Raw genomic sequence first — 26,397 nt, 5'->3', positions numbered from 1 at the left:
CTCTGCCGGCAGCGCTGCTTCGACCGATTGCGCGTAGTCTGCCGCGACCTCAGGTTGCTTCAGTCGTGCGGTATTTAACCGAGGCGGGCGCCGGTTTCATGTGTTGTTCACTACGGAGAGTTTTGGGCGCATCTTCATCATCACCAAATAACGGTCTGACTCGATGTTGGCGCCTCGACAGGATCTGACGTCGATGATGTCCGAGAAGTGCCGGCTGTCAATCAAAACGTGGTCGATCTGTGATTGCGTTTGGTACGGTGATCTTCAGGTGTACTTGTGTGGGAGGCGGTGCTGGAAAAAGGTACTACGTACGGCAATTCGTTTAGAGGCGGCGAAATCTATAAGTCTGAGGCCGTTTTTGTTAGTCAGCTGGTGCGCCCTGAACCTTCCAATTGTCGGTTTGAATTCCTCCTCCTAGCCGACCTGAGCATTAAAATCCCCGATGACGATCTTGATCTCATGTTTTGGGCAACGGTCGTATTCACGCTCCAGCTGCGCGTAAAATTCGTCTTTGCCGTCACCGGTACTTCCGAGGTGAGGGCTGTGCACGTTAATGATGCTGATGTTGAAGAACCGGCACTTTCCCAACACTATAAAAGCTGTTCCAAGCTTGTGTGTGTTGCCGTAGCTCTGATAGATGGCACGACCACCTGGATACGTTTGTACCGTGAAGCCCTTCCAGCATACCTCCTGCAGCGCTACGATGTCGAATTTGCGGCTCTTCAATTCGTTGGAGAGCACGTGGGTACTGCCCACAAAATTTAGAGATCGGCCGTTCCAAGTTTCCAATCGCTATCCCCTTTTTGTCGCGTGGGTCTTTGCCGATTTCCATCCGAAATTTGTTGTTCGTTATTCGTTGCCAATATTTTTTGTAGTGACTATCTCGCAGGAGGACCGTCCTGATGTTGCTGTTTTGGGTCCCGAACAACACCAGGACGTTGTTGCACTTCACACGCCGCCCCTGACATGGAGAACAGACGCGTACGAAGCCCCCTAACCTAACCCCTAACCCAGTTTGCATGCGACCAAAGCATCCACCGGGGCTGGGTATCCGATCTCCGCTAAGGTTGTTCGCACCCCAGCTAGCACCACGCTATGCTTAACTCATCAACAATAATTACAGCACAACCAAGGGGGGGACAGGTTTGGCTCATCTTACTCCCTTGCAACTTTTCGAAACAAATAAAGAATCTTGAAAAGGTACCTAAGTAAACTACTCATAATTCCAAATTTGCCGAGATACTCCGGCTGGCTTGAACTCACAATCCATTGTATATTAGTCTTCAGATCGTTTGATGTTTTGTCCATTGACAGTTTTTCATCTGGCCCGAAATTGGCATGAAATTTTGTAGTAGGTATAGAATTAATTCAAGCCTGCAGCGCACAACTTTTTCAAAAGTTAGGTCATTTGGGGCACTCTAGTTGTCCTAAAAAATATCTGAAAACACACAAAAATCTCAAATTTCAAAAACAACAATTTTCGGAATTTCGATGTAAGCTGATTTCCTTTTGCTCATATCAGGATAAGGCATTAAAAACGTTCATGTATGTTATATGAATCCATCGATTTTGGTATTGCTTTGAGCGGTACGATTTCACAGAAATGTCATCGAATAAATTGGTTTTTTTTTAAACCTGCAACTTTGGGTACACAAGAGATTTTATTAGTTTAATTTTCTTACTAAATTTTGTTCAGTATAATTTACAGAATGAAACATTTTAAATTCATTGCATACTTATAGTTGTCTTTTCGATTCATTTACTACATTAGCTTTCACCAATTGTTTTCTTATTTTTTCATTTATTTTCCATCAATGCGTTTACGATATCAAAATGCAGAATCATTAAATGTGTACTCAAAATAGACAATATATTTGATTAATTTACTTATAAAGTATCTCACATACACCCTTAGTTCATTCAAGACCGAGTAGCCAGAACGAATCTGCTAACTATTGCACACCTAGCGGCCCATTTAGATTTAGCAATTTTTGCCGAATGAGCACATCGAAATTCTGCCACCATTCCGTTGCCCTTTCATTTGAATAGAATACCCCCCATCTCAGAAGAGCGAAATGAAAATTTGCTAACCACCAAAACGTTATAAATGCAGACCCCCGAGATCATATCGTTGATGTGACTAGTTAAAAAACATATTTTATTTTTAAGCCCTAAACAAAGTTATTAATACATATCGCAAATGGTTATGTCGCGAGTTCTCTCTTACTTCACTAATCAGTTTAAGTAGCTTTACCGCAGGTCAATCTTTATTTTTTTGTTTTTCCATCTATACATCGTACATTCTACATTGAATGTTAAATTCAGTGATTTTATGTTTATATTTTCGATATTTTAAAGGGAAGGTTTATGATAGACACCAATGGAAAGTTCATAGGTTTAGTATTCCACAATTGAAACGTATGATTTTATACGGGTTTTACTTTATTTATGGCACTTGCTCGATGATGACCAAGCAACTTTCACGGTTAGTTCGTTTTATGAAAACTTATAATCTGCTCAAAATGTGCGTTATAATTGTTTCAATATGTTTATTTATGTGATGGAAAATTAAAAAAAAATCTTCTCGATCACAGAAATTACGAATTAAAATTCTCCATACTAAGGCTGTAAGGAACATAAAGCTTTGTTGAAGTATTTTTCCAAAATAAAATTTGAAATATTTTTAACTTATGAATACTAGTTACAATTATCTAGAAACTCATGAAACGAGAGAAAGATTCCAAGCTTCTCGAGAGAATCTATTCTAAGCCTTATCTCAATTCTTACAAATACCTACCCGTTACATATATTCGTTCATATCCTTCTATACATTTCTTTCAGGTTTACGCTAATGTGTCACCCTTCCGGAACGTTCCTAAGCCTAAGCAAATTTTGAATTTAATCGAATTTTGCCAATTGTAGTTTACTTTTGTGCTCTGCTGGACATCGAGTAGCCATACTTGGTTATCAATATTGGACTAATTTGTTATACCAACAAACTTGCTCGTGTGTTAAATTCATTAACATGTTCAGTTGGTTCGAAAGTTTTACTGGTAATATCTATAACAATATATTTTATTCAAGAGAGAAATGCTGGATCTTCTTCTTCTGCTGTTAAATTACACCTCGTAGTCTTGAGCCAAGAATCTGGAGTTCGAATGAGGTCCGAGAATAAATCGAAGGTTAGAGAACTGACATTTCAGGACTAGAGCGCTTACAAAATTCGGAAATTAGTGTTGAAATTTGACGTCACGTGACTTTCCGAAAAAGGTCTACTGTCTAGTTGTTTTTAATGATTTCCTGTTTCATTGATCTATCAAAAATCATTAAAAAAAATCATTTGCCCAATATTGATAACACTAGCTATGGCTCCCGATTCCAAAATTTTGATACTTAAAATAACTGCCAAATCGAATTTTTCTACATACTACAGCTCAATCAAACAACCCAACGATATAATGTCTAAGAAGCATTTCGTATGACTTTTAGAATACTTTATCAAATCTTTGATCTGTTTCTGTTCGTTTTTGAACGAAAAAAATAATCCAGAAAGGATGTGTTATTTCAACTGCTTGCTAGCTTCCAACCTAAAATGTTTACCATTTCAAGCCCATTATCCTATGTTATGCCCTTTGGTGGAGTTTAATTCCTTTCTGAGGATTAGCTTTACTAACGTGTATTATTTCAAATCCTAGATATCCACTTTCATAATATCATCGTGAATGCTTACAATAAAGCACTGTTTAATCGGATTCAACAAATTAATAATTCTTGAATTATTGTTTATATCTACAATCAAGAATAGGGTATGAATTCAATTATTTTGGATTCTAAGCTTGATGCTTATCCATGTCTTTTGTTGCTTTGCCTGTCTATTTACATTACTTTGGAATTTATTGTAAATCTGATGTAAATTTGTATCAGAAATATCTTATAGAATGACTTTTTGAGTATGCTAATACGTATGTCTATGCAAAATGACTAGATATTCGCTCATATCGTTCCTCAAGTGTCACGATGGTTAAATAACATTTCAACTTAATTAAAAAAAATAAAAATTTAGTTCGGAGCTTCGTTCCATAAATATCTCTTGTTGGCGTCGAATTTCATCTGGATATCAAAAGTATTATGTTTAGCACTGTTTAGTTCATAGTTATTTACACGATGATTTCAGCATTCGAATTATTCGTCTTCTGCGTATATAAAACAAAATAATTTAAATCTAGTTATAATCGTATAAGCACTAAGTAATAACAAATAATTATTGTTTCAATTGGACTAGTTACTGTTAGGACTAGCTTCAAAGTACGGACGAGCGGGGAGATTCAACAAAATAATTTAATAGGAAACATCCAGGTTAAACGAATTAAACTACTATAAAAATAAATTAATCAACGTCGATTTAGGGGCAGATACCATTAGCAAGCACGTGGTTTTGCCGGACATCCAACGGCCTCGGGCTAGAACAGATAGTAATCCATCAGTTGCTGTTCCAGCGGCGTCACCGGAATACTGCTATCGTACAGTGCTTCCGCCAGATAGTTGGTAATGCAGTAAGGCAGATCCAATCGATCCAACTTCTCCCGACTTTTGATGTGTTTGATTATCACCGCCCGGCAACGATCCTGCAAATTAACGAAATCCCGGCGCGATTCCGTTAGGACCATTTCCGTTTTGGCTGCCGTCGAACAGACTATCGGGTATAGGGGCTCGCGTATCTAAAACCAATCGGAAAAAATAAATTAAACTCTAAAAAACAACCTATAACATGCCGAAACAAACCTCATTCAACCCCCGGAAGGCAATTCCCAGACATACGTCGTCCTTGTAGTAGGTTAGGGTGCCGGCGATACCATCGAACAGGATACCGATCTTGGTCGCCTGGTTCTCCCGGAAGCGTTTGGTGTAGTTGCGGGCGATGCCACCGTGCCACAGCAGCCCCTTGTGCGACAGGCCCCAGCCATTCTTGTCCTCCCCGAGCAGGTTGGTGAAGGCGTTCACGTGCAGCCGCGCCTTCTTGGTACCGATACCGAACATCATGCTAGAAAACCATGAGAAGGAGAGGAAGATTGAATAATGGGGACTCAAATAGTAAAATTTGTTTCGTTCATAAAAAAGGATGTAAATTCGTTAAAGTAAGATTTTCCCAAACGCGCTCCGGACTGACACACATTCGGCTGTCTATGTTGTTTGAAGAACACTTTTTGGTGCCGTATACTTACAGAGTGTTCTCTAGGAGCATGCACTCAGATCTCTATAGTGTCTCGTATGCTTGGTAGAAACGTTTTGAAAATGTTACATCAAATATGGCATTCCTGTTTAGTTTCACAAGGATGTTTTTTTCGTTTCAATGGGCGATGGAAGCAAAAAGTTATTCTTGCTCTCTTTAAGAAAAACCCTTTAGATCTGTCAAAAGTTGGGTGAAATTTTAGCTGCATCTACTGCATGCACTAATGGAAAACCATCACCCAAATTTGTCAGCGCTTCCATCGCCTATTAGGTGTACCGAGGAGTCGAAGGAGGCCGCAGTGATCTTGTAGATCTGGCAGAGTCGTTTGTGGGGGTTAAGGGGTTCTCCTTGGTGAAGCAGTTCATCAAACCACGCTAACCAGACGAACGACCGGCCACCAGAGCACAGCGAAGAGATTTGAGCCGCAGTTTTGGGGCGAAGAGGCGAAATGTGAGATAGGGTGAATTTTTAATTTTTTTTTTTAATTTTTTTTTTTTTATTTTTTTTTTATTTTTTTTTTTTTTTTTTTTTTATTTATTTGATCATTGGGATTTTAACAGCTATGGGGTCATTCATCCCTCCAGAGATAGGTGAAGCGAAAATGAGCGCGGGACGGAGGCAAGGACGCTGAATGGGGTCATAGCCGGTCAAAATGGAAATGACCATTTACTCTGCAAATATTTCGCAGCGCACATAACCGATCCAAAAATCACCTGGAGGATCATAAAATACTTTATAAAGTTTTAACTGGGGTAACAGGAACAGGAATCACCACCAGATCCCTAAAGGAAAGGCTGTTTCTGTTTGATTTAATTAACCAAACCTCGAGAGCGCTTCCTCAGTCGACAACCCCTCGGTGTTATTCATTCCGGTACCTGGTTCAGCACCCAAGATGGGTCAAGGTACGGCATCGCCACGCGCTCATACTCATCGTCAAAGGTCTAAGTGTGCCGCCCGACAATATCGACCGACCGCGCCGTCGGTGTTGCTTTCCTCGGTACCTGGTTCAGCGCCCAAAGTGAGGTCAGGTACTCCGTAATCACGCCGTTTCGGTTAGTTACGAAGGACCAGCAGTGCCCGGTTCTGCGCCCAAGGTGGGACCGGGTACAACTACACTACCCGCGAGAGCGAGCCATGTCTCCTAGCTGTCTTCATTGAACCCGAGCTCGACGCCAAGGGAGGAACGGAATACTTGTCAGTGGAAACAAAGTCAGATAACTAGTTTAAGAAAGTGGTATGTTAACCAATTAATGCGAATCGGCGAATTAAACGGTACCTAAACTTTATCCGAGGAGTTTTTCTTAGCTCTCCCGAACTTTCCTGCTCATGTTTTTGTGTAAGCTCGCCGACTCTAGGGATTATTAGGGGTTCACCGCAAATCAACCGATTGGTGAACCGCCAGTCTTGCAGATGTGAGGTGGAATGGTCATTAGGTTGAATGGAAAGTAGGCTGAAAAGATGATAGGCCTAATGAATTTAATGTGAAAAAGCGTAATGGTGCAATTAGTGCTAGCATAAGGTTGACAGGTTGCCCGGTTTTATCCAAGTTTGCGCGAATATTTAATATAAAATTTGAGAAGAGTCTGGTCCGGCCTGATTGCCCGGATTTCATTGGAAAGGCCGGATTTTGCCGGGCTCTTTGTTCAAAGAAAGGATTAGATTTTGCACCTAAATAATTACTCTTCTAAGGGGTGTATCGAATATCTATACACTAAGGTTTTTTTTACGCGGTATTTCGTCCCGCGTAAAAAAAAAACCGCGTAAAAAAAAACCGCGTTAATTCGAGAATCCGCGTAAAAAAAAACCGCGTTAATTCGAAAATCCGCGTAAAAAAAAACCGCGTTAATTCGAAAATCCGCGTAAAAAAAACCTCGTTAATTCGAAAATCCACGTTAAAAAACCCGAAATTCGAAAATCCACGTAAAAAATCAATTTAAATTAAAAAATTCGCACAAAAAAGCACGTTACTAAAAAAACGCGTAAGAACCATGATTATTTAAAAATTTGCGTACAATGATAGTTTATTTTTAAGATAAAAAACAAAATCAATTAGATTAATAGAATAGTAGAATATAGTGAGGCTTATTTGACAGTGTGGAATTCAGATCGTTTCATGTCTCAGGTCTAATGTTCCATGTCTCAGGTCTCATGCCTCATGTCTCATGTCTCATGTCTCATGTCTCATGTCTCAGGTCTCAGGTCTCAGGTCTCAGGTCTCATGTCTCATGTCTCATGTCTCATGTCTCAGGTCTCATGTCTCATGTCTCAGGTCTCATGTCTCATGTCTCAGGTCTCATGTCTCATGTCTCATGTCTTATGTCTCATGCCTCATGTCTCAGGTCTCAGGTCTCAGGTCTCAGGTCTCAGGTCTCATGTCTCATGTCTCATGTCTCATGTCTCATGTCTCATGTCTCATGTCTCATGTCTCATGTCTCAGGTCTCAGGTCTCAGGTCTCATGTCTCAGGTCTCAGGTCTTATGTCTCAGGTCTCATGTCTTAGGTATCACGTCTCATGTCTCAGGTCTCATGTCTCATGTCTCATGTCTCAGGTCTCAGGTCTCATGTCTCATGTCTCATGTCTCAGGTCTTATGTCTCAGGTCTCATGTCTTAGGTCTCACGTCTCATGTCTCAGGTCTCATGTCTCATGTCTCATGTCTCAGGTCTCAGGTCTCAAGTCTCAGGTCTCATGTCTCAGATCTCGAGTCTCATATTTCATGGTCTCAAATCTCAGGTCTCATGCCTCAGGTCTCAGGTCTCAAGTCTCAAGTCTCAGGTCTCAGATCTCATGTATCACGTTCTTAGTCTCAGAGCTAAGATTTTCCCAACTACAAAAAGATTCTAAGTGTTTTCCTTTGAAAAAGACTTAGAATATTTTCTCTGAAAAACCGCGTTAATTCGAAAATCCGCGTAAAAAAAACCGCGTTAATTCGAAAATCCGCGTAAAAAAAGCCGCGTAAAAAAATACCGTGTAAAAAAAAACCGCGTAAAAAAAAACCTCAGTGTATATATAAAAATGAATTTCTGTCTGTCTGTCTGTCTGTCTGTCTGTCTGTCTGTTCCCTATAGACTCGGAAACTACTGAGCCGATATGCGTGAAACTTGGCAGGTGGAGGTATTGGAGGCCGGGGAAGGTTTCTATTATGGTTTGAGACCCCTCCCTCTTTCATGAAGGGAGGGAGGAGCCTAACAAACAAAATACAATTTTTTCCATAACTCGAGAACCAATCAAGTAAATGGTATCAAATTTGGCATGGGGTGGTATTTGGGAACGAGGAATATTTCTAGGATTATTAGGTACCCCTCCCTCCTCTCAGTGAGGTGATAGGAAGGGGGGAGGGGGGCTATCTTACAATTTTTTATATAACTCGAAAACTAATCAAGGTATTGGAACCAAATTTGGCATGGGAAGGTATTTGGATACAAAAAATATTTCAATGATTATTTGAGACCCCTTCCTCTTTCCATTAGAAAGGGGGAGGGGGCCTATTTCATATTTTTTTACATAGTTCAAAAACTAATAAAGCAAATGGAGCCAAATTTGCCATTGGAAGGTTTTTGGATACGAAAAATATTTCTATGATTATTTGAGACCCCTCCCTCTTTCCAATAGGGAGATATCAAGGGGAAGGGGGCCTCTTTTATATTTTTGACATAACACAAAAACTAATCAAGCAAATGGAACCAAACTTCGCATGGGTGGGTATTTGGGAACGTGACATGTTCTAATGATTGTTTGAGACCCCTTACTTCTTCCAGCAGGGAGAAAGGAAGGAGGGAGGGGAGTTTCATACAATTTTTACAACATAACTCGAGAACTACAACATCAAATGGAACCTAATTTGGCATGGAACGAAATTTGGGTACGAGAAATGCTTCTATGAATATTTGGTAACCCTCACTCCTTCAAAGAGATGGATGAAAAGAGGAGGGGGAAGGGTCTCCCTTACAATTTTGAGTATAACTGGGGAGCTGATCGAGCAAATGGAACCATATTTGGCGTGTGAGGGTATTTGGATACGAGCAATGTTTCTATGATAAATTGAAGCCCCATTTTTTTTTCAGCGGAACGATATAAAGGGGGAAACGGGGGCTTTCATACAATTTTTTTGCATAATCGAGAATTAATTGAGCAAATGAAACCAAAATACTTCTATGAATATTAAATTCTCACCCCTTCATTCAATGGGGAGAATGGAAGGGGGATGGTACTCTCTTTCAAGTTTATGCATAACTCAAGAATTTACTACACAAATAAAACTTAATTTGGCATGGGATGGTATTTCAATACGATAGATATTTCTATGTGAAACAATTCCTTTCTTGCTGAAGGAGAATAGAACTGAGAACATAGGAAGAGAAGAGGAAAGCTTACATTTAACTTTTTTTTTTACAAAATCCGAGAAATATACAAAACTTAACATAGAAAATGATTCTGATGTGATTCTTTGATTATTTGACACACCCTCCTCCTTCCAGTGAGTATGTACATAGGTAAAGGGAGGTGGGCCTAATGAAATTTTGAACAACAAAGCAACGAAACAAATATGGCATAGAAAGGTATTCGAACACGAGATATATTTCCACGATAGTTATAGATCCTTACGATTTACAATGTAGAGAGTAAAAGAAAGGAGGGGGCTCCATATAAATTTTGTTGTAAAGCTCAAAAACTTATCAGCTAATAGAACTTTATTTGATATAAGAGGATTCTTGGTAAAGAAAAATATGGGTATGATTATTAAACACCACGACCTCCATTCAACAGGGGGTGATGGGAAGGACAGAGGGGTCTCTTATCAGTTTTTTAGCATAAATTTAGAACATATCAACCAAAAACAACCATTTTTTATAAGTTAGATTTTTTTCGTACGATTGATTTGAGACCCTCATATTTCAGGGCGAAGCTTAAAAAAAAAGATCAAATTATCGGAACTTTAGCACAAATTTATAGATCAAAATTCAGAAAATTAGTTTATGTCATCTTTGTATTGCAATTCAAACTCCAGCTGCAGCTCTCATTTTATATGGGTAATTTTGAATTATGTTATAATGGGCCAACAAAACAATAAAATTTTTAATAATTTCTGAAAATATCATTTGATTTGGAAAGGTGTAGCAAAGCACACCGGGTCAGCTAGTTAACTATAAACATATTTGGGCCTTCTACTTACTAACGCGTGAACGCGCACAACTGGGCTCACCTGTCTGTATCATCTTGATCTGTCAAGAGTGGACCAGCGCTTTGTTTACGTTTGAAATATTCGTTTCTCCCAAAATGTCGCGAATTAAAAAAAGAAGTTAAAATTCGTGTGTTGGACACTTGGATGCGAAAGAAGGGCATCTCGATGAATGAAGTGGCGAAACGTTTCGGCATTCATCCGGCGAGCGTAAAATCCATCTTCAACAAGTTTGGGAAACACTATACGTTCGATGATTTGCCAGGAAGAGGCAGAAAACCAGGACCATCTCCCAAATCTGGACCGTAAGGTAATCAACCTCATCAACCGGAATCGATCGATGTCCATACGGGATTTGGCGAAAAAAGCTGGGACATCGATCGGAATGGTACAGCGGATCAAGCAGCGGAACAACTTGAAGACATACAAGAAGCAGAAAGTGTCCGAACAAACGGCTGAACTAAAATCACGAGCCAAACCCAGAGCCCGGAAGCGGTATCATTGGATTTTGCAGAAGCCAGATGCGTGCATTCCCATGGACGATGAAACTTATGTAAAAAAGAATTCCAGTACTCTTCCGGGACTACAATTCTACACTGCAGCTATTGGGGAGGATGTGAGTGACCGCGAGAAGTCGATTGAGGTGGAAAAATTTGGCCAGAAAGTGCTTGTGTGGTAGGCAATCTGCTCCTACGGATTGAAGTCGGCGAGCTTCTTTACAATAGAACAATAAATGCCGATATCTACCAAAAGGAGTGTTTGCAGAAAAGGTTGCTGCCACTATACACTAAGGTCTTTTTTTACGCGGTTTGATTTTGCTCAGTTTTTCTACGCGGTTTGATTTTGCTCAGTTTTTCTAACACGGCTTCTTTTTACGCTGTTTTTTGCCATGGATTTGATTCTTCTACACGGCTCTCGCGAATGAACACGTTTTTTGAGCGAAAATATTCCAAACCCTATACATGAACGACGGAATTCATACCGCGTAAAAAAAACCTTAGAAACCTGTATAAGAAACAATAAATGCCGATATCTACCAAAAGGAGTGTTTGCAGAAAAGGTTGCTGCCACTATACACTAAGGTCTTTTTTTACGTGGTTTGATTTTGCTCAGTTTTTCTAACACGGCTTCTTTTTACGCTGTTTTTTGCCATGGATTTGATTCTTCTACACGGCTCTTGCGAATCAACACGTTTTTTGAGCGAAAATATTCCAAACCCTTTACATGAACGACGGAATTCATACCGCGTAAAAAAAACCTTAGAAACCTGTATAAGAAACATACGACTCCACCACAGTCTTCCGAAAATCAATCAAAACAAACACTCAGGATGCGTTTCCTGTTGGAAACATTCAGATTGTATAATGGGATAGCGCCTCTCGCAACTGCTTCGCCTGGTTGGTATGCAATCTCGATCAGCGCTCCTATCAGCTATGCAAACCGAGTCGCATCATTCAGAATCATCGGTTTGCTAATCGCATATCGGAGATGAGTGAGATACAAACTGATCCATTCTGAATGCAGCTCACTCAGTATCTGCCTGAATTATATGAAATTCAAAATTAGTTTTTTGCAGGACGAGAAAAATCAAACAGTTGTGCGGGACACCATAAATTCTCAGTAGTTTTAACGTGACGGACGACAGTTTAATAAGAGAACTTGTAAAATTTGTAAAACATGCCGAAAGGTAACATCTTTCCCTCACAAACACAACTTCAATTTGATTTTGATCATACTGATGTTAAAAAACGTTATAACAACAAATAAATTTATTAATTTGCTATATATCAAATCAAACAAAATACGCTAATGATCGGCTTCATGTATCACTCACTCACTGCCTGATCCATTCACTCCTGATCAAAGACCAACAAGATTCGCCATATGCATTGCGCATTGGTGAGATTCCAATTTTATGATGGTGCTGCACTGTTTTGACAGCAAGCATCGTGCGAGGTGATCTGTATTTTAGCGATGAATTGAACGATCGATGATCGGGTAGGTCCAGTAGCAATCAATAACGAAACCCGACCGTTGTACGTTCAGTTGCGAAGTGCAATCAGAAACATTCATTGAAAATGAGTGATATTCGGAACACTGCTCCACCATTGTTCTGGCCGGATTTGGCGTCAGCCCACTACGCTAAATCCACTCTTAGATGGTTTGAGGATAACGATGTAGATTTCGTTGAGAAAGGTATTAACCCACCAAACTGCCCCCAGCTTCGCCCCATATATTGGGCTATCGTCAAGGTGATCGACAAGGTGATTGCATGATCTTGCATGATGTTCAGAAGGTTTTATTCGACGAGTGATGGGCGAAAGGCGGGGTACGATTTCCAGTACATCCAGTCAACTAATCTGCTTGCCGACGACATTGACATAGTCGGCGGATCATCTGCGGCGGTGGAAGAGATCTACCGCAAACTGAAAGGATTGGGTTGATGATTAATACGTCCAAGACAAAGTATATGCTCTGCGAATCCCAGTCTGACCGAGCTCGCGTGCCAAGTAATAACAAGGTAACGATCGACGGCGACGAGCTGAAGATAGTCAAAGACTTTGTCTATCTCGGCTCACTGCTCACTGCAGACAATGACACCAACCGTGAGATCCGGCGGCGAGTGATCAGCGGAAGTCGTGCCTACTATGGACTCCACAAGCAACTTCGGTCTAGACGATCTAGCCCTCGCACAAAGCGTAACTTATACATGACGCTCATTAGACTGGTTGTCTACTACGGGCACGAGACGTGGATATTGCTCAAGAAGGATTTGCGTACACTCGGAGTATTCGAGCGACGAGTCTTAAGCACCATCTTTGGCGGCGTGCAGGAGAGCGGAGTGTAGAGGCGAAGCATAAAACACAAGCTTGCGCGACTCTAAGGCGAACCCAGTATCGAGAGGGTGGCGAAGGCTAGACGGATACGCTGGGCCGAACATGTGGTGAGATTGTCGATCGACTTTCCCCCAAAACAGGTGTTTGCAACGAATCCGGAAGGCACCAGAAGAGCAGGAGCGCAACAAGCGAGGTGAATTCAAAGGGATATGTTCATCAAGTTATGTCGTGAGACATACTGATTTTTCGATTGTTCTAGGCATCACGCCATATCTTCATAGGTAAAATGCGTGATTTTCGAATTTCCGACCCAATGTTTCTACTTTGTCTGTGCTTCTACGTTGTAGATCAGGTCCGTATACGTATTTTTTTAGAAAGGTTTTGTGGTGATACATTACATACCATATTCTTTACTCAAAGCATGTATCAAAATAAACTGCAATAAATATTAAAAGAGTTCTCATTAAAAAAAAGGAGCACCGCCTTTACCGTCGCTCGTTACGAATTATATCAAAATGCGAAAATTCGAGTGCCCTAACAATGATTCTTTGATTTTTTATAAAAGTTCCGCGTATAAAAAACAGTGAAATTGTTCTATACCGAAACCGGCATGCACTATATGTATCACGCTCGTGCAGATTGCACATCCGTTTCAGAGAAACACTCCACAAACAATCGCTAAGTTGAGCTGCCTCATTAGATTGTTTTATGATTTTAAGGAACAAAAAAAACCTTTATAATGGTGCGATCCAATTCTAAGCACCAAGTTCCGCAGGTTTCAAATACCTTATGATCTCTCCCCTTCTACGGACAATCCTGGCGCTTCAGCATTGAAAACATTGAAAAGAAACGCCGCCGCGCCCGGACAAACAACAAGTGTCGCCTTCCTCCTAGCATAACTAAATAGGTACCTATATTGTAGGGTTTGATGTTTAACAAAGCAAAAAGCAACCCAACCCCCATCAGCATTCATCCCTCGAGGTTGGAAACGAATCCTGCTTGTAGGAAAAATGAACACTTGCACATAGTTTTTCCTGGTATCGATTTTTGTTTCTTTCCCGACTTATGACTGCGTTCATACATTGTATTTTTCTTGTTCACACATATGAAATCAAGCAACATGTAATGTGAGTCATATGTTATCAATTTGTATTCTACTTTTGTAGCACCTGTTAATTTTGAAAATGCTGCGAAAATGTGCCATTATAATTTGTAAATATTACCCCATCAACAGCAATACAACTCAATTTAATTTGGAATATGATACAACAAGTAGGTACAAATACAGAATTGATTAAAAAAAAATACTACAACGCAAAAAATAACTCGGTAATCAGTATGTGTAATTATGAAAAAAATTGTTTTTTTATTACCACAATTATTAACAGCAATATTTGTCTCAGGAAAATGTAGAAGTCTGGAGTGGATTCTCGATTTATGCCCGTTGTTTTGAATTTTGCATTCGGATGATGAACAGTTGGGAAAAGTACTTGTTTGTCTTGCAATGAGTAAATATTTTCGATAAAATCGGTTCTAGTGGGTTGCGACTTAAATTATCTACAATAATCATTAAAAGATGGCTTATTAATAGTACCACGCACTTTTTTCAAAATTTAGGACTGTTCGAGCAATAGAGTAACGTATGCCACTAAGAAATCACACGTTAAGCCCGGTTTACAGTTCTTGTGAACTCGAACTCGAACGTGAACGTGAACTCACCACAGTGAAAAAATATTCCGCAGTGAAATGTCAAATCGGTCAAATCTTCAAAATTAGTAAGAGGTTTGTTCAACTGCGGGTAGAAATTGGTTTCGATCGGAAAATGACAGATCATTCAACCATTGTTTTGATCGTTACTTGTCGAACCAATGCTCAAATTTAAATTCAAATTTCTCAAAAAAAAACATATTGTTCTTCTTCAAAACATATTCAGCTTTGAAAACGATTGATTTATTCAAATAATCCCAAAGTTCTTATCTTTGAATACAATGAATTTAAATTAAATTGTATGAATTTAAAGTACTCCCAAAAAGTATTTATCGATCAAGGAGTAACGAGCTTTAGCGATTCGTTTCTTTTGAAAAACTTATTGAAAGGACGTTATGAATATAACTTCTACAAGATAGCCATTTTTTGTTCTTGATTAAAAATTGACAAACAAAAATTTCAAAATTACCTTTAATTAGTGAAACAATTGAAAAGGTTTTTATTTAATTAAAATGCATCAGTACTCTTTTGTTTGTTAATTTTTCTGTTTTTCAGTTCTCCTTAAAACACATTATTATTGAATGATTTCATAAATTTTTATAATTATTTCCATACCTTTTCTGAAACACACATTTGAACAAAGCGGAATCTATTTTTTTTATTTCAATGGAATCTGGCCATTCGATGATCTTCATTTATATTTATTCGTTGAGAAGCTCTTCCAACACGTACATTTATTCGTCGAGAAACTCTTCCAACAGGTGCAATTAAATGATGCCCAAGCGGGTTTTAAAGTAAAAAAAAAAATCGTATGCGTTTCATTTCAAACTCGTAGTATTTTAAGCCTTTAATTGCCTTCAAATAAGCTTACAAATTAAAAAACTAATTTTTTATAAAGCAAAATTTTTTCCGTCATCGGTGAAATTTTTTTCAGAATGCACATTGCCATTCGGACGTGAAAATGAACGCGGAATTTATATTCACCACTCTTGTTTGTTTTCCGTTTTCACGTTCGCTCAGTGCGTTTACACTTCGAGCGGAATGTCAGTGAACGCGGAAAAAATATTCCGCAGTGAAAATCGGGGGAATTGAAATAAAATTAATATTAAAGGGCTTTGAACAAGGAAATCAGTTCAAAAAATAATCGTTCAACCATTCCGCATCTATTCCACCTAGTTTCGCAGCCATGAAATGCAGCATAGTCGAGTTTTTGAAGAATATAAGTTTTTTCATTTTCACGTTCGAAAGAACTGTAAATGCACCTTTAGTTGGAAATTTCATGAGAAATCAAAGGAAAAATCTACCGCTCCTAACCTATCACTCCCCTCCACAGTCCAAAATAATTAACGTGATAACTTTTTTCGCTTTGCATCTATCAAGCTCATCTCTTCAGCATTTGTGAACAACATATTCTGCATCACATAGAACGTAATTTTATCAAAATGGATCCACTGCTGATTTTTTTTAATGATTTCTTAAAGCTGAACTATACGAAAAACTGTCTCCATTTACCCCGGTGTTCCTTATGATGTTTGGTGCTCGTTCCATGTATTTAGGGGAGAAGCAGGCTATATGCTGGCTAAATGCGCCTATTTATGTTTTAAGCAAAATTTCAGTTTCTCTGGCAATGTTTCAGTATTGTTATATTGAAAATGCTAGAAACTGATAACTCTCAAACCACAAAGCTGAAATTTTACAAAAATCTACGTTTTTATAATTTTATGGAATTAAACAAAAGTTAGGATTTCCATATTATGGAATCAGTTCATCAAAAAGAAAAACTATCAAATCTCTTTTGAGATCTTCAATTCTCTTTCAAGGTATTGATTAGGGCTTACTTTCAAAGTTTTAGTTATTAAAAATAAAAAAAAAACATTGTTTTTCTATTTTACCTGTTATTTTAGGATAGAGGCATTTTACAAACATGGCCTACAAAAACACGTTCTTATCATTATTATAACATTATTATATCTTCACATAGGCTCCAAGAGCCAGAGTAATAATTCTCGGTACCTGATTACTCATATTTATGTTTAATACAGTGTGGTATTGCTTTCGAACATATCGAATTATTTGTTTTATAAATTGAACTTTATTTTTCTAAAATAAAGATAAAAAATCTTTTTCAAATCAGGTGATAGTTTCATGTTTCCACAAAAAAAATCTGAATGATTGAGTCAAGACCCATCTCTGTGTTGCCTGAATTTGTATTAAAAATCATCTATAAACCTTCCTTGGCGGTTAAGGTCTATATTAGACTGAGTCGGTTTAAGGTCAATTTTGAATTTCTCGAACCCTGGAATCAATGCTTCGTTTTGGTCCAAAACTCAACCATGAGCGGGCTCGATTCCACAGAAGAAACCAAAATTATGTTGATTTTTCAGTAAAAAATATTCAATTTTCCCATTTAAACTTAAAAGTTCAAATTTACTCATGTAAACGTTACTTAAAGATTCTGCAAAAAATCGTGGATGAGTTTAAACCCATATCGAAGCTTTTTAGACCCCAGAGTTTGCGAAATTCGAAATACAGAGATACAGTAATTCTATGAAAATCGGACTTTTTGGACTTTTACTATTCAAACTGCAATATCTCTGAAACTACGATACATTTTTTATTGAAATTTTGCAGAGTGATTTTTGAAATATAAAGCTAGCATGTCTGAAGTTTTTAAAAAGTTCTATCGATGAGATCAAAAGTTACGCGAGGTGCAATATTTTAGGCATGAACCTAGAAATGCGATTTCTATAGAATTTTGGACGAATGTTTCCATAGGAAAATCATATTCTCTGTTTAACAACCAGTAAATCTATTTCAACCAAAAATTCAAAACAATATTGCAAGATTCTGATTTCAAAACACAAATGGATCATTTATTCCATTTTATCTTTTCTTCATTGCTTTTGTCAGACATTTTTTGTCTGATTGGTGGATGGAAACGATATTGTTCTCATGAATCGTCCAAAATTTTATAGAAATCGCATTTCTAGGTTCATGCCTGAAATATTGCAGCTCGCGTAACTTTTGATCTCATAGATAGAACTTTTTGAAAACTTCAGACATGCTATCTTTATATTTCAACAATCACTCTGCAAAAATTCAATACAAAATGTATCGTAGCTTCAGAGATATTGCAGTTTGAATGAGAAAAGTCCAAAAAGTCCGATTTTCATAGAATTACTGTATCTCAGACCACACAAACTCCAGAAAGCTCAAATTTTGTGATATAATAGTGAGATAGTTGATCTATCTAACGCAAAAAAATTTGAGCAAAAAATATCATCAGAGTTAAAAGTTATGGAAGTTCAAAGTCGAGGTGACAGTACGCGTGCTTCCGATTTCTATACAATTATGAACGGTACTGTAAATCTACCGATGTATAAATATGCGGGGGTCTAATAGAAGTTTAGACGGCTATCTCGGAACTTCTGTCTTAAAAAAGACATCAAATTTAACTTTTGTTTTGGTTAATTTGATTATTATTTTACTAGAACATTTCCGAATTCTCAAAAAGGCATGATGATTTGAATGTGCGCTTTGTGTTACATTGACCCGAACAGCTTTGGAAGGTTGAAAAGACACGAACGATACGAATTTATTTAAACGACTATTTATAACCGAAACAACAAATACTTCTAGAATTAGTTTTTTTACCAAATGGAAAGGCATATTTTCACGGATGTTTGTTTGAAAAGCTGCCATTTCTCTCTCGGTTTATATTTTTTTATGAAATTTTCACACAAAAGTCTTTGACAGAACACAAAGATACAGCTTTTTCCGTAAAAAAGGGAAATTTTAATTGCTTCACTTAATTTGCTGTATCTTTGACAATTTTCATTGAAAATTTTGAAATTTGGTCCAATGATGTAAAAATGTTCGATCTAGTACCACGCCAGGTTTCGTCAACATCGATGAACGTGATCAAAAATGGTGCCGGGTAAAAAATGAGGTTCGAGAGGAGGAACTTCATTCCTGCATTGTTTAGAAATAAAAATTGTTCCAACAGAGGGGGTATTTAAACCCAGGAGCAAATATAATCTTTAAACAGGACCTTAGGAAGAACGGCCTCATGGTGATCCATTTATTTCTATGAAATATTTGTTCAAAGAAATATTTCTTATTACTTTTTACTTAATCATTTTAACGTTCTTTTACATAAAAAGTGTTATGAATTACTTAGAATATTTTGAAAAGACATTCGAAAACCTGTAGAATGATAAACATGATTTGTATAAGGAATCCTTTGGTAACAAATTAGAGAACATACTTTCATCTATGGTTAAAATGTCTGAATTAGCTCTATCTATAATCTGGTCAATCTAGCTTGTTTGTTTTGTACGAAAAATAAGTTTTTATAAGGAAGACTTCGATTTGTTAAAAAAAAACTTATTCTATGCTCGAATCAAATAATCTACAAAACTCTTCAACAATTTCGAAGATTTTAACCATTGATCAAAATAAACTATCTTCAATCTTCAAAAGTAAAATTAATTGATGGAAGTTTTGCGATTCAAACCTGATACTTGTGAGTTCGATTCAAATTCAAGTTTTAGTTCGAAATTTAGCTCTCGATAAAACTGCAATAATAATATTATTAAATTTTTTAACGATGTTAAATATTTCCATGTTTCATTATTCGAATTTTTATTTAGTAAAAATGAATTCCTTAAATAAAATCCTGTGGATGTTTTTTTTTCTCAAATAAAAACTGTCTGGCTTTTGTTACTTATTTAAAATTTTAAAATTGAAATAACAATCCAAATCATTAGTCTGCGATCTCTTGCAATTTGAAATCCTCAACGAAATAGTAATCTTGATAATGATAACTCATTTTTGAACATAATGTATTTTTTTTTAACTTTCATCAGAGGCTTTTTAAAAGTCTGAACTTCAAATATTTATTCTGTATCTGAATTCTGAATCTGAATATGAATTCAGGGTCAAAATTCAGATACATGAATATGAATTGAGGTTCAGAATTCAGATACAACATCAATATTCAAAATTAAGATAAAGCTTAGAAATGAGTTAAAATTATCAAGAATACTTATTGTGAAATTTCAATTTTGGATCTTTTTCCGAGTCCAAAATTTCAATTTTTGATCTTTTTTGGAGTTTCAACACGATTTCTGAAATGTAAAAAAAAACTTTTCCTGATTTAAGATTCCAAATTTATATTTGGATATGAGCCAAAAATTGAAATTTGTTTCAGAACCCTCATCAATATAGTTTTTTTTTTTATATTTGATGTCTTGGGGTTCAATCTAAATTTATTATTCTTTTTTTTAATCTGAATTAGAATATGATTTCTAATGATTAGTATTATTTAGAGTTTTCAATTACGGATCACCATTTTGAAGTTTTGAATTCTGCAATAAAAAAAAAAGTGGAACTTCGGATCTGAATGTGAAACAAAAACTCAGGATAATTTCTTAAGCTATGATCATTTGCATTTTGGCAGCTTTGTGTGCAATGAAATAGACTACCTTGTCCACTTTTGAGGATGTCTATGTTTTCGTGTTTTTAAGAAATTTACGATGAAAAAGGACATGGTAAAAATATTTTTGCACAATTACTTCGGGAATCTTTCGTTGTCGAATTAAAAACTTATGAACTGTTGATTTTTTTTTGGCCAAATAGATAATTTGTATAAGAAGACTCACTAGAATGCACACTAGGGTGTCCCAAAATTGCATTACTTCTGGGAATCTGGGGGCTCACCCTCCAAATGGTAGATTAGGATGTGCCGAACAAACTTTTGTATGGGGCCGACTAAAAAAAAATCATGTTTAGAGGTTCCGCAAGCGCGATCTTTAAAAAAAGTCCACTTTCAAAAGATTTGATTTTAAATAAATTCTGGGTCCAAAAATGTTCATAAAATTTATATATTTTATATTTTTTTAATTTTGTTTGAGTTAAAAACTACACGTAAAAAATACAAAATGAACCAAATTTGTATCAAAATGTAAAACTAGCAAGCTATTTTCAAGAAAAAAAATTTTTTTGGTCCAAAAATTTTGAATTCAACTGACCAAAATGTGTACCAAGCGTAGAATATTTTTGATATCAATGCCATCAAAAGATGCGGATTTTTGTGCACTTAAACTTCGCTGAACAAAACATGTGGTTTGTATCAACGTGTGAACAGCTATTCACGATTTAATGCTTAACAAAAATAACAAATTAGGATATTTTTTATTTAATTTATCAAATTTGTCTTAATAAATACCTACTTTAAAATAAAAATACCTGCAAAAAAAAGGACTCTGATGGTTTAAAGGAGTCATCAGAAGGCCATATGCCGAATTTGAGCAGAATCGGACAACAGGAAGGGGTTGCACTGAATCTAAAGTGTGAAAGGGATTCTGAGACATAGTGTTCTAAAGAAGCATAAAAAACTGGTTTTTTATCATGCATTTTTGTCTTTACCAATCGATTGCTTGATTATGAAGGTTTTATTAAAATTTCAATTAAGACTAACATTTCACTTGAAGACTGCAACTCGATTGGACTTAAAACAAAAAAGTTATGGCTGTTCCAAGATTGTATTTTTGTGGTAAATTGTCGTTTATCACACAATGAGTACTTTTTACTCATTGAGTTTTACAGGACAATTTGTAACCAAAATACAATCTTTGAACAGCCATAACTTTTTTGTTTTAAGTCCAATCGAGTTGCAGTCTTCAAGTGAAATGTTAGTCTTAATTGAAATTTTAATAAAACTTACATAACCAAACAATCGATTGATAAAGACAAAAATGTATGATAAAAAACCAGTTTTTTATGCTTCTTTAGAACACTATGTCTTAGAATCCCTTTCACACTTTAGATTCAGTGCAACCCCTTCCTGTTGTTCGATTCTGCTCAAATTCGGCATATGGCCTTCTGATGACTCCTTTAAACCATCAGAGTCCTTTTTTGCAAGTATTTTGATTTTAAAGTAGGTATTTATTAAGACAAATTTGATAAATTAAATAAAAAATATCCTAATTTGTTATTTTTGTTAAGCATTAAATCGTGAATAGCTGTTCACACGTTGATACAAACCACATGTTTTGTTCAGCAAAGTTTAAGTGCACAAAAATCCGCATCTTTTGATGGCATTGGTATCAAAAATATTCTACGCTTGGTATACATTTTGGTCAGTTGAATTCAAAATTTTTGGACCAAAAAAATTTTTTTTCTTGAAAATAGCTTGCTAGTTTTACATTTTGATACAAATTTGGTTCATTTTGTATTTTTTACGTGTAGTTTTTAACTCAAACAAAATTAAAAAAATATAAAATATATAAATTTTATGAACATTTTTGGACCCAGAATTTATTTAAAATCAAATCTTTTGAAAGTGGACTTTTTTTAAAGATCGCGCTTGCGGAACCTCTAAACATGATTTTTTTTAGTCGGCCCCATACAAAAGTTTGTTCGGCACATCCTAATCTACCATTTGGAGGGTGAGCCCCCAGATTCCCAGAAGTTATGCAATTTTGGGACACCCTAATGCACACGTTTTTCGATCTAGATACATAATGCGAAATATGGAAACAGAAATACAATTTAGATTTTGATAATTTGGAGCCAGAACTCTGAAATGAGTTTAATCTAATAAAAATTAGTATTCAGAAATGAATTTCTATCATCAAGTAAGAAAATTTTGGAAATCTGTAGCAGAATTGAGAACCTGGTGTAAGTTTTCAAGGTTTTGGTATCTTAGCAAAGATTGTTTATCTTGAATAACCTTCCTCAATCATCAAAACTTAATTAAGAATTTAAAAATTTGAGTATATAGAGAAGAACACCTCGTATGCTTTTCAGGACCCTCATGGGGGGTTAATTTTCTACACGGCACCATTTTTGATTACGTTCATTGATTTTGACGAAACCTGACCTGGGTACTAGATCAAACATTTTTACGTCTTTGGACCATATTTCAAGATTTTTCAATGAAAATTGTCAAAGATACAAAAAATTTAGTGAAGCAATTCCAAATTTCCCTTTTTTACGGGAAAAGTTGTATCTTTGTTTCTATTAGTTGTAAAGACTTCAAATTTCTTAAATCGTTAGTAGAATAGTTGAACTGAATTGTGTGAAACTTTCATGAAAAAAAATATCAACCGAAAGAGAAATGGCAGCTTGTCAAAGTTGGAAGTGGGTGTGCAGCTTAACGCAATTTCATTCTTTTTTGAACGCAACTGTAGATCCAACTTTCATGTAAGCCAAGCAGAAAGGCCTAAAAGCCCGCTTTTCAGCTTTATTTCAATACTTAATATCGATAATGGCATTAAATGTTTAGCTAATCTTATTGTATCACCAACTTTGGAAAGGCTCAGTAAGCAGAGTAAAGAGCCTGCTCTATGAATCTTCTGATTCTTGGAACTGAAATAAAATGAACAATGCAAGAACAATTTGAATTGATCATAATCAGACTATAAAAATAAATCGCAAATTAATGTGACGTTCCGTGGTGATATAACGTAAAAATTGAATAAAGGAAGCACCGTATCGTCAACACGTTCTTTTTACCCGAGGGAGAAATTGAAAGGGTGCACATTTACCGACATACTTATGTATGTATGTGTGTATGTATGTATGTAAACATGTATTCGCATATCTACGATGTCTTACCTCGTCCCGAACACTCGCTGTGACACACTTATTTCCCAGTAATACCGGCCATTGTTTAGCACCCTGGTGCCCCGAATCCCGGCCGTGCCCTTGCTCCAGTTCGGGTGAAAATGCACCGTCCGATTGTTGGCACCACTGAGCCACACCTCCTTGGAACGGTCCCGCTTGCTCCAGTCCCACTTGTCCTCGCACCCGTTCTGCAGCGGCTTCTCGCACCGATATTCGTGCGCGTCCTCGTCCACTTCCGGTACCATGACCAGCTGTTCACTATTGCTGCTGCCATCGGAGGAGGTGCTAGAACCGGAACTGTTGCTGGACATTGTGGCGCCACCACTACTTACATGGGCGCCACCTGCTCCTGCTCCGTTGCTTCCGTGTGGCGCCACTATGTGGTGCACTATCGCATTACTTCCGGTCGGGGCGACATTGTTGGGGCCCGTCGTGATGCTCAGGAGCCCATTCGAAGTGGAACAAGGCGATACTTGAAGGGAGTTACGACTTTCCTGGATGGTCATCTGGAATTAACCTTGTGCTTTGTGCGATTGTTGAACGTGACTGTCTGTCTATGCTGCTGATCCTGGTGGGTTGCTGTTTGCTTTGACTAGCTCATTTCATTGTCATCAATGTAGATGGGGAGGCACCTTTGGATGTTTTCAGATTTGTTTGACTATCAAAGGGCTAAGAGCGGTTTGATTGACAAAAGTTGATATTGATAAGTTTGGTTTTGGGTCAGGATTTTGTTGTTAGCCTCCGAGTTGTTCAATTATCGCTACGTTCTACGTGGTTCTACGGTGTCTATCTAAATAAGTCACGTTTCTGCTATCGTGCTCATGTGAGGGGGTGGTTCAGTAGTATTTCCCGTAGCTGTCGCGATCGGCCATCGAACCCCGCTGATGGTGATGTTGTTGTTGTTCGTTGCGAGCCCTTCGAGTACGCCTCGGCCGAACCACCAGATCCCTATCGCTGTAGTACAACTTGTGATTGCCGACAGTCCTGGACCGATAACGGTTCCCTCCGTGCTTGCCACCGTTTTCCAGGTGGTTGTTGTTCGGGTGCACCAGGAACGAATTGTAACAACGTAGAACCAATTTGTTACAAAATTCGCAAATTTTTTTCAAAAACAACAAGATAAGTAGCAAACTCATACGAGTGTCCTTTAAATCACGCGTGGAAAAACGAGCACCGAACACTGGAGAGCTGCTTGAGCTTAAAAACACTTCAGCACTGCAGGAAATCCTTTATGTAGCATTACATCCGCTCGATTCCTTTAGATAAATATTTACAAAATACTCTGGGATTGATGAAAGTTGGAATGCTGCCAGCGCGATGTAATTGGTCTCGGATCGGAACAAGGGGCACACTGCGCCGACGCGTGTTTTCAGGATGCGACCGACATCTTGGAAAATCGCGAAATCTTCCTGACTAGACAACTTTTCAAAAACACTATTTTTCCAGACCTTACTTTATATGACTGTGGAAGCCAATCCACTTATCGAATCTTCACTACTTCAACGTACTATTTCGTACATCGACCGGAAACGATCACTATCGATAGTGTCCCGAAAGCACGAACGAAAGTCACACTAGCGAGCTCTCCCCCTCAAAAAGGCAGTGTCTGTGCTTCAGCCAACCAACCAGGAAAATTTTGTCCTTGCTGTAGGGATATCCGTTCGCTTTGCCACCCTCGGTTCGACTGACACGACACGAACGACACATCCCAGGATCCAGAAGGAATGGGAAATGCACACGCACGGGCCACGGCGATATTATGGGTTTTTCTTTCAACGGTGACTCGCAGTCGTGCACTTGTTGGTGTGCGCGTGATTTTCACTGTTTTTTTTGCTCTACATTCGTTGATTAGGCGGTTTTGTCAACCCTTGCGGGGGAGAATTGAAAATGTTCAAATAAGACAAGGAATGAAAAAAAATCTTGAGAAACCCGCTGATTTTGAGCAGTTTAATTTGAAATGTTTGAAGAATAAAATTAGTTAACCTTTGAATTGTTGATGTTTTTTTTTCTCGCAATATCTAACATATCCGGTGCAACTGGGTTCGATTTTCATTTTTTATCTAAGAACACGTGGCCATCAGTTTAGACGACTTTCGTTCTACCGTGTTGACCGTTGATTGAAATCATTAGATCTTAAAACAAAACGCCTGAGTTTAGACTACGAATACAATGTTAAATGATGTAGCATTAAAAACAAAAAAGATAAAATAATATGATTGTATAGTTTGAGCTTCAAGTTTAAATTCAGACTTATTAACACATACCACCAAATACGACAATTCTCGTTTTTTCGATTGCCGCGCGTGAGCTACTCTAAGAAGCATGGCTGAAATGTAATAAATTTATTTATTAAATACTAGCTGATCCCATACGAACCCCTTTTCGCTTTCAACTTGGAATATGTCATGATCAGTTTATATGAAAGTCAATTGAAAAACATTTTTCAGATGCACTTCCGATTTCACTTCTAAGTAAAAATTTCAAAAACATTGGACGATAAATTTTTCTGTCGTCTGCTGCTAAATTTGACATCATGAATCAATTGACCGTCCAAAAAACCCCCGTGTATAAATTTCAACTCGATCGTTGCATAACAACGCAATTATTGCCAAAAAGTTAAACCTCCTTCGGTGGTCTCTTATAAAATCTTTGATATCTGAAATCAATCCTTCAAAACTCCCGTTTGAAATTTTCAAAGCAATTCATTGCATTATAACGTCAATATTCCTAAAAACAGAAAAAAATAATATGGACGATACCTTTCGTCGTCCCCTGGCAAAACTTTTGACATCTGAAATCAATTGCCGTCCCTGA

At 37.4% G+C, this 26,397-nt stretch overlaps 1 protein-coding gene across 1 annotated transcript; it reads right to left on the bottom strand.

Moving 5' to 3' along the window:
• Nucleotides 1–1,674: 1,674 nt before the first annotated feature.
• Nucleotides 1,675–25,382, bottom strand: LOC129747649 (SPRY domain-containing SOCS box protein 3). The gene is made up of 3 exons (XM_055741950.1): nucleotides 23,575–25,382; nucleotides 4,783–5,041; nucleotides 1,675–4,718 (listed from the first exon to the last, which is right to left on the bottom strand). Exons 1-3 carry the CDS (start codon nucleotides 24,087–24,089, stop codon nucleotides 4,461–4,463), a joined length of 1,032 nt encoding a protein of 343 aa, XP_055597925.1. The 5' UTR covers nucleotides 24,090–25,382; the 3' UTR covers nucleotides 1,675–4,460.
• Nucleotides 25,383–26,397: the final 1,015 nt, after the last annotated feature.

Source organism: Uranotaenia lowii, chromosome 2 (genome assembly GCF_029784155.1).
Source record: "Uranotaenia lowii strain MFRU-FL chromosome 2, ASM2978415v1, whole genome shotgun sequence".
Lineage (NCBI taxonomy): Eukaryota > Metazoa > Arthropoda > Insecta > Diptera > Culicidae > Uranotaenia > Uranotaenia lowii.
The sequence above is the reverse complement of the archived record's forward strand: the minus strand, read 5'-3'. Positions and strand labels throughout refer to the sequence as shown.

Excerpts from the sequence above, each read along its gene's own strand:
- LOC129747649 (XM_055741950.1), bottom strand. The coding sequence starts at position 24,089 with ATGACCATCCAGGAAAGTCGTAACTCCCTTCAAGTATCGCCTTGTTCC. Across the intron at positions 5,042-23,574 it reads CAGCGAGTGTTCGGGACGAG|CATGATGTTCGGTATCGGTA; the intron begins GTAAGACATCGT and ends ATGGTTTTCTAG. Across the intron at positions 4,719-4,782 it reads CCTTCCGGGGGTTGAATGAG|ATACGCGAGCCCCTATACCC; the intron begins GTTTGTTTCGGC and ends GATTGGTTTTAG.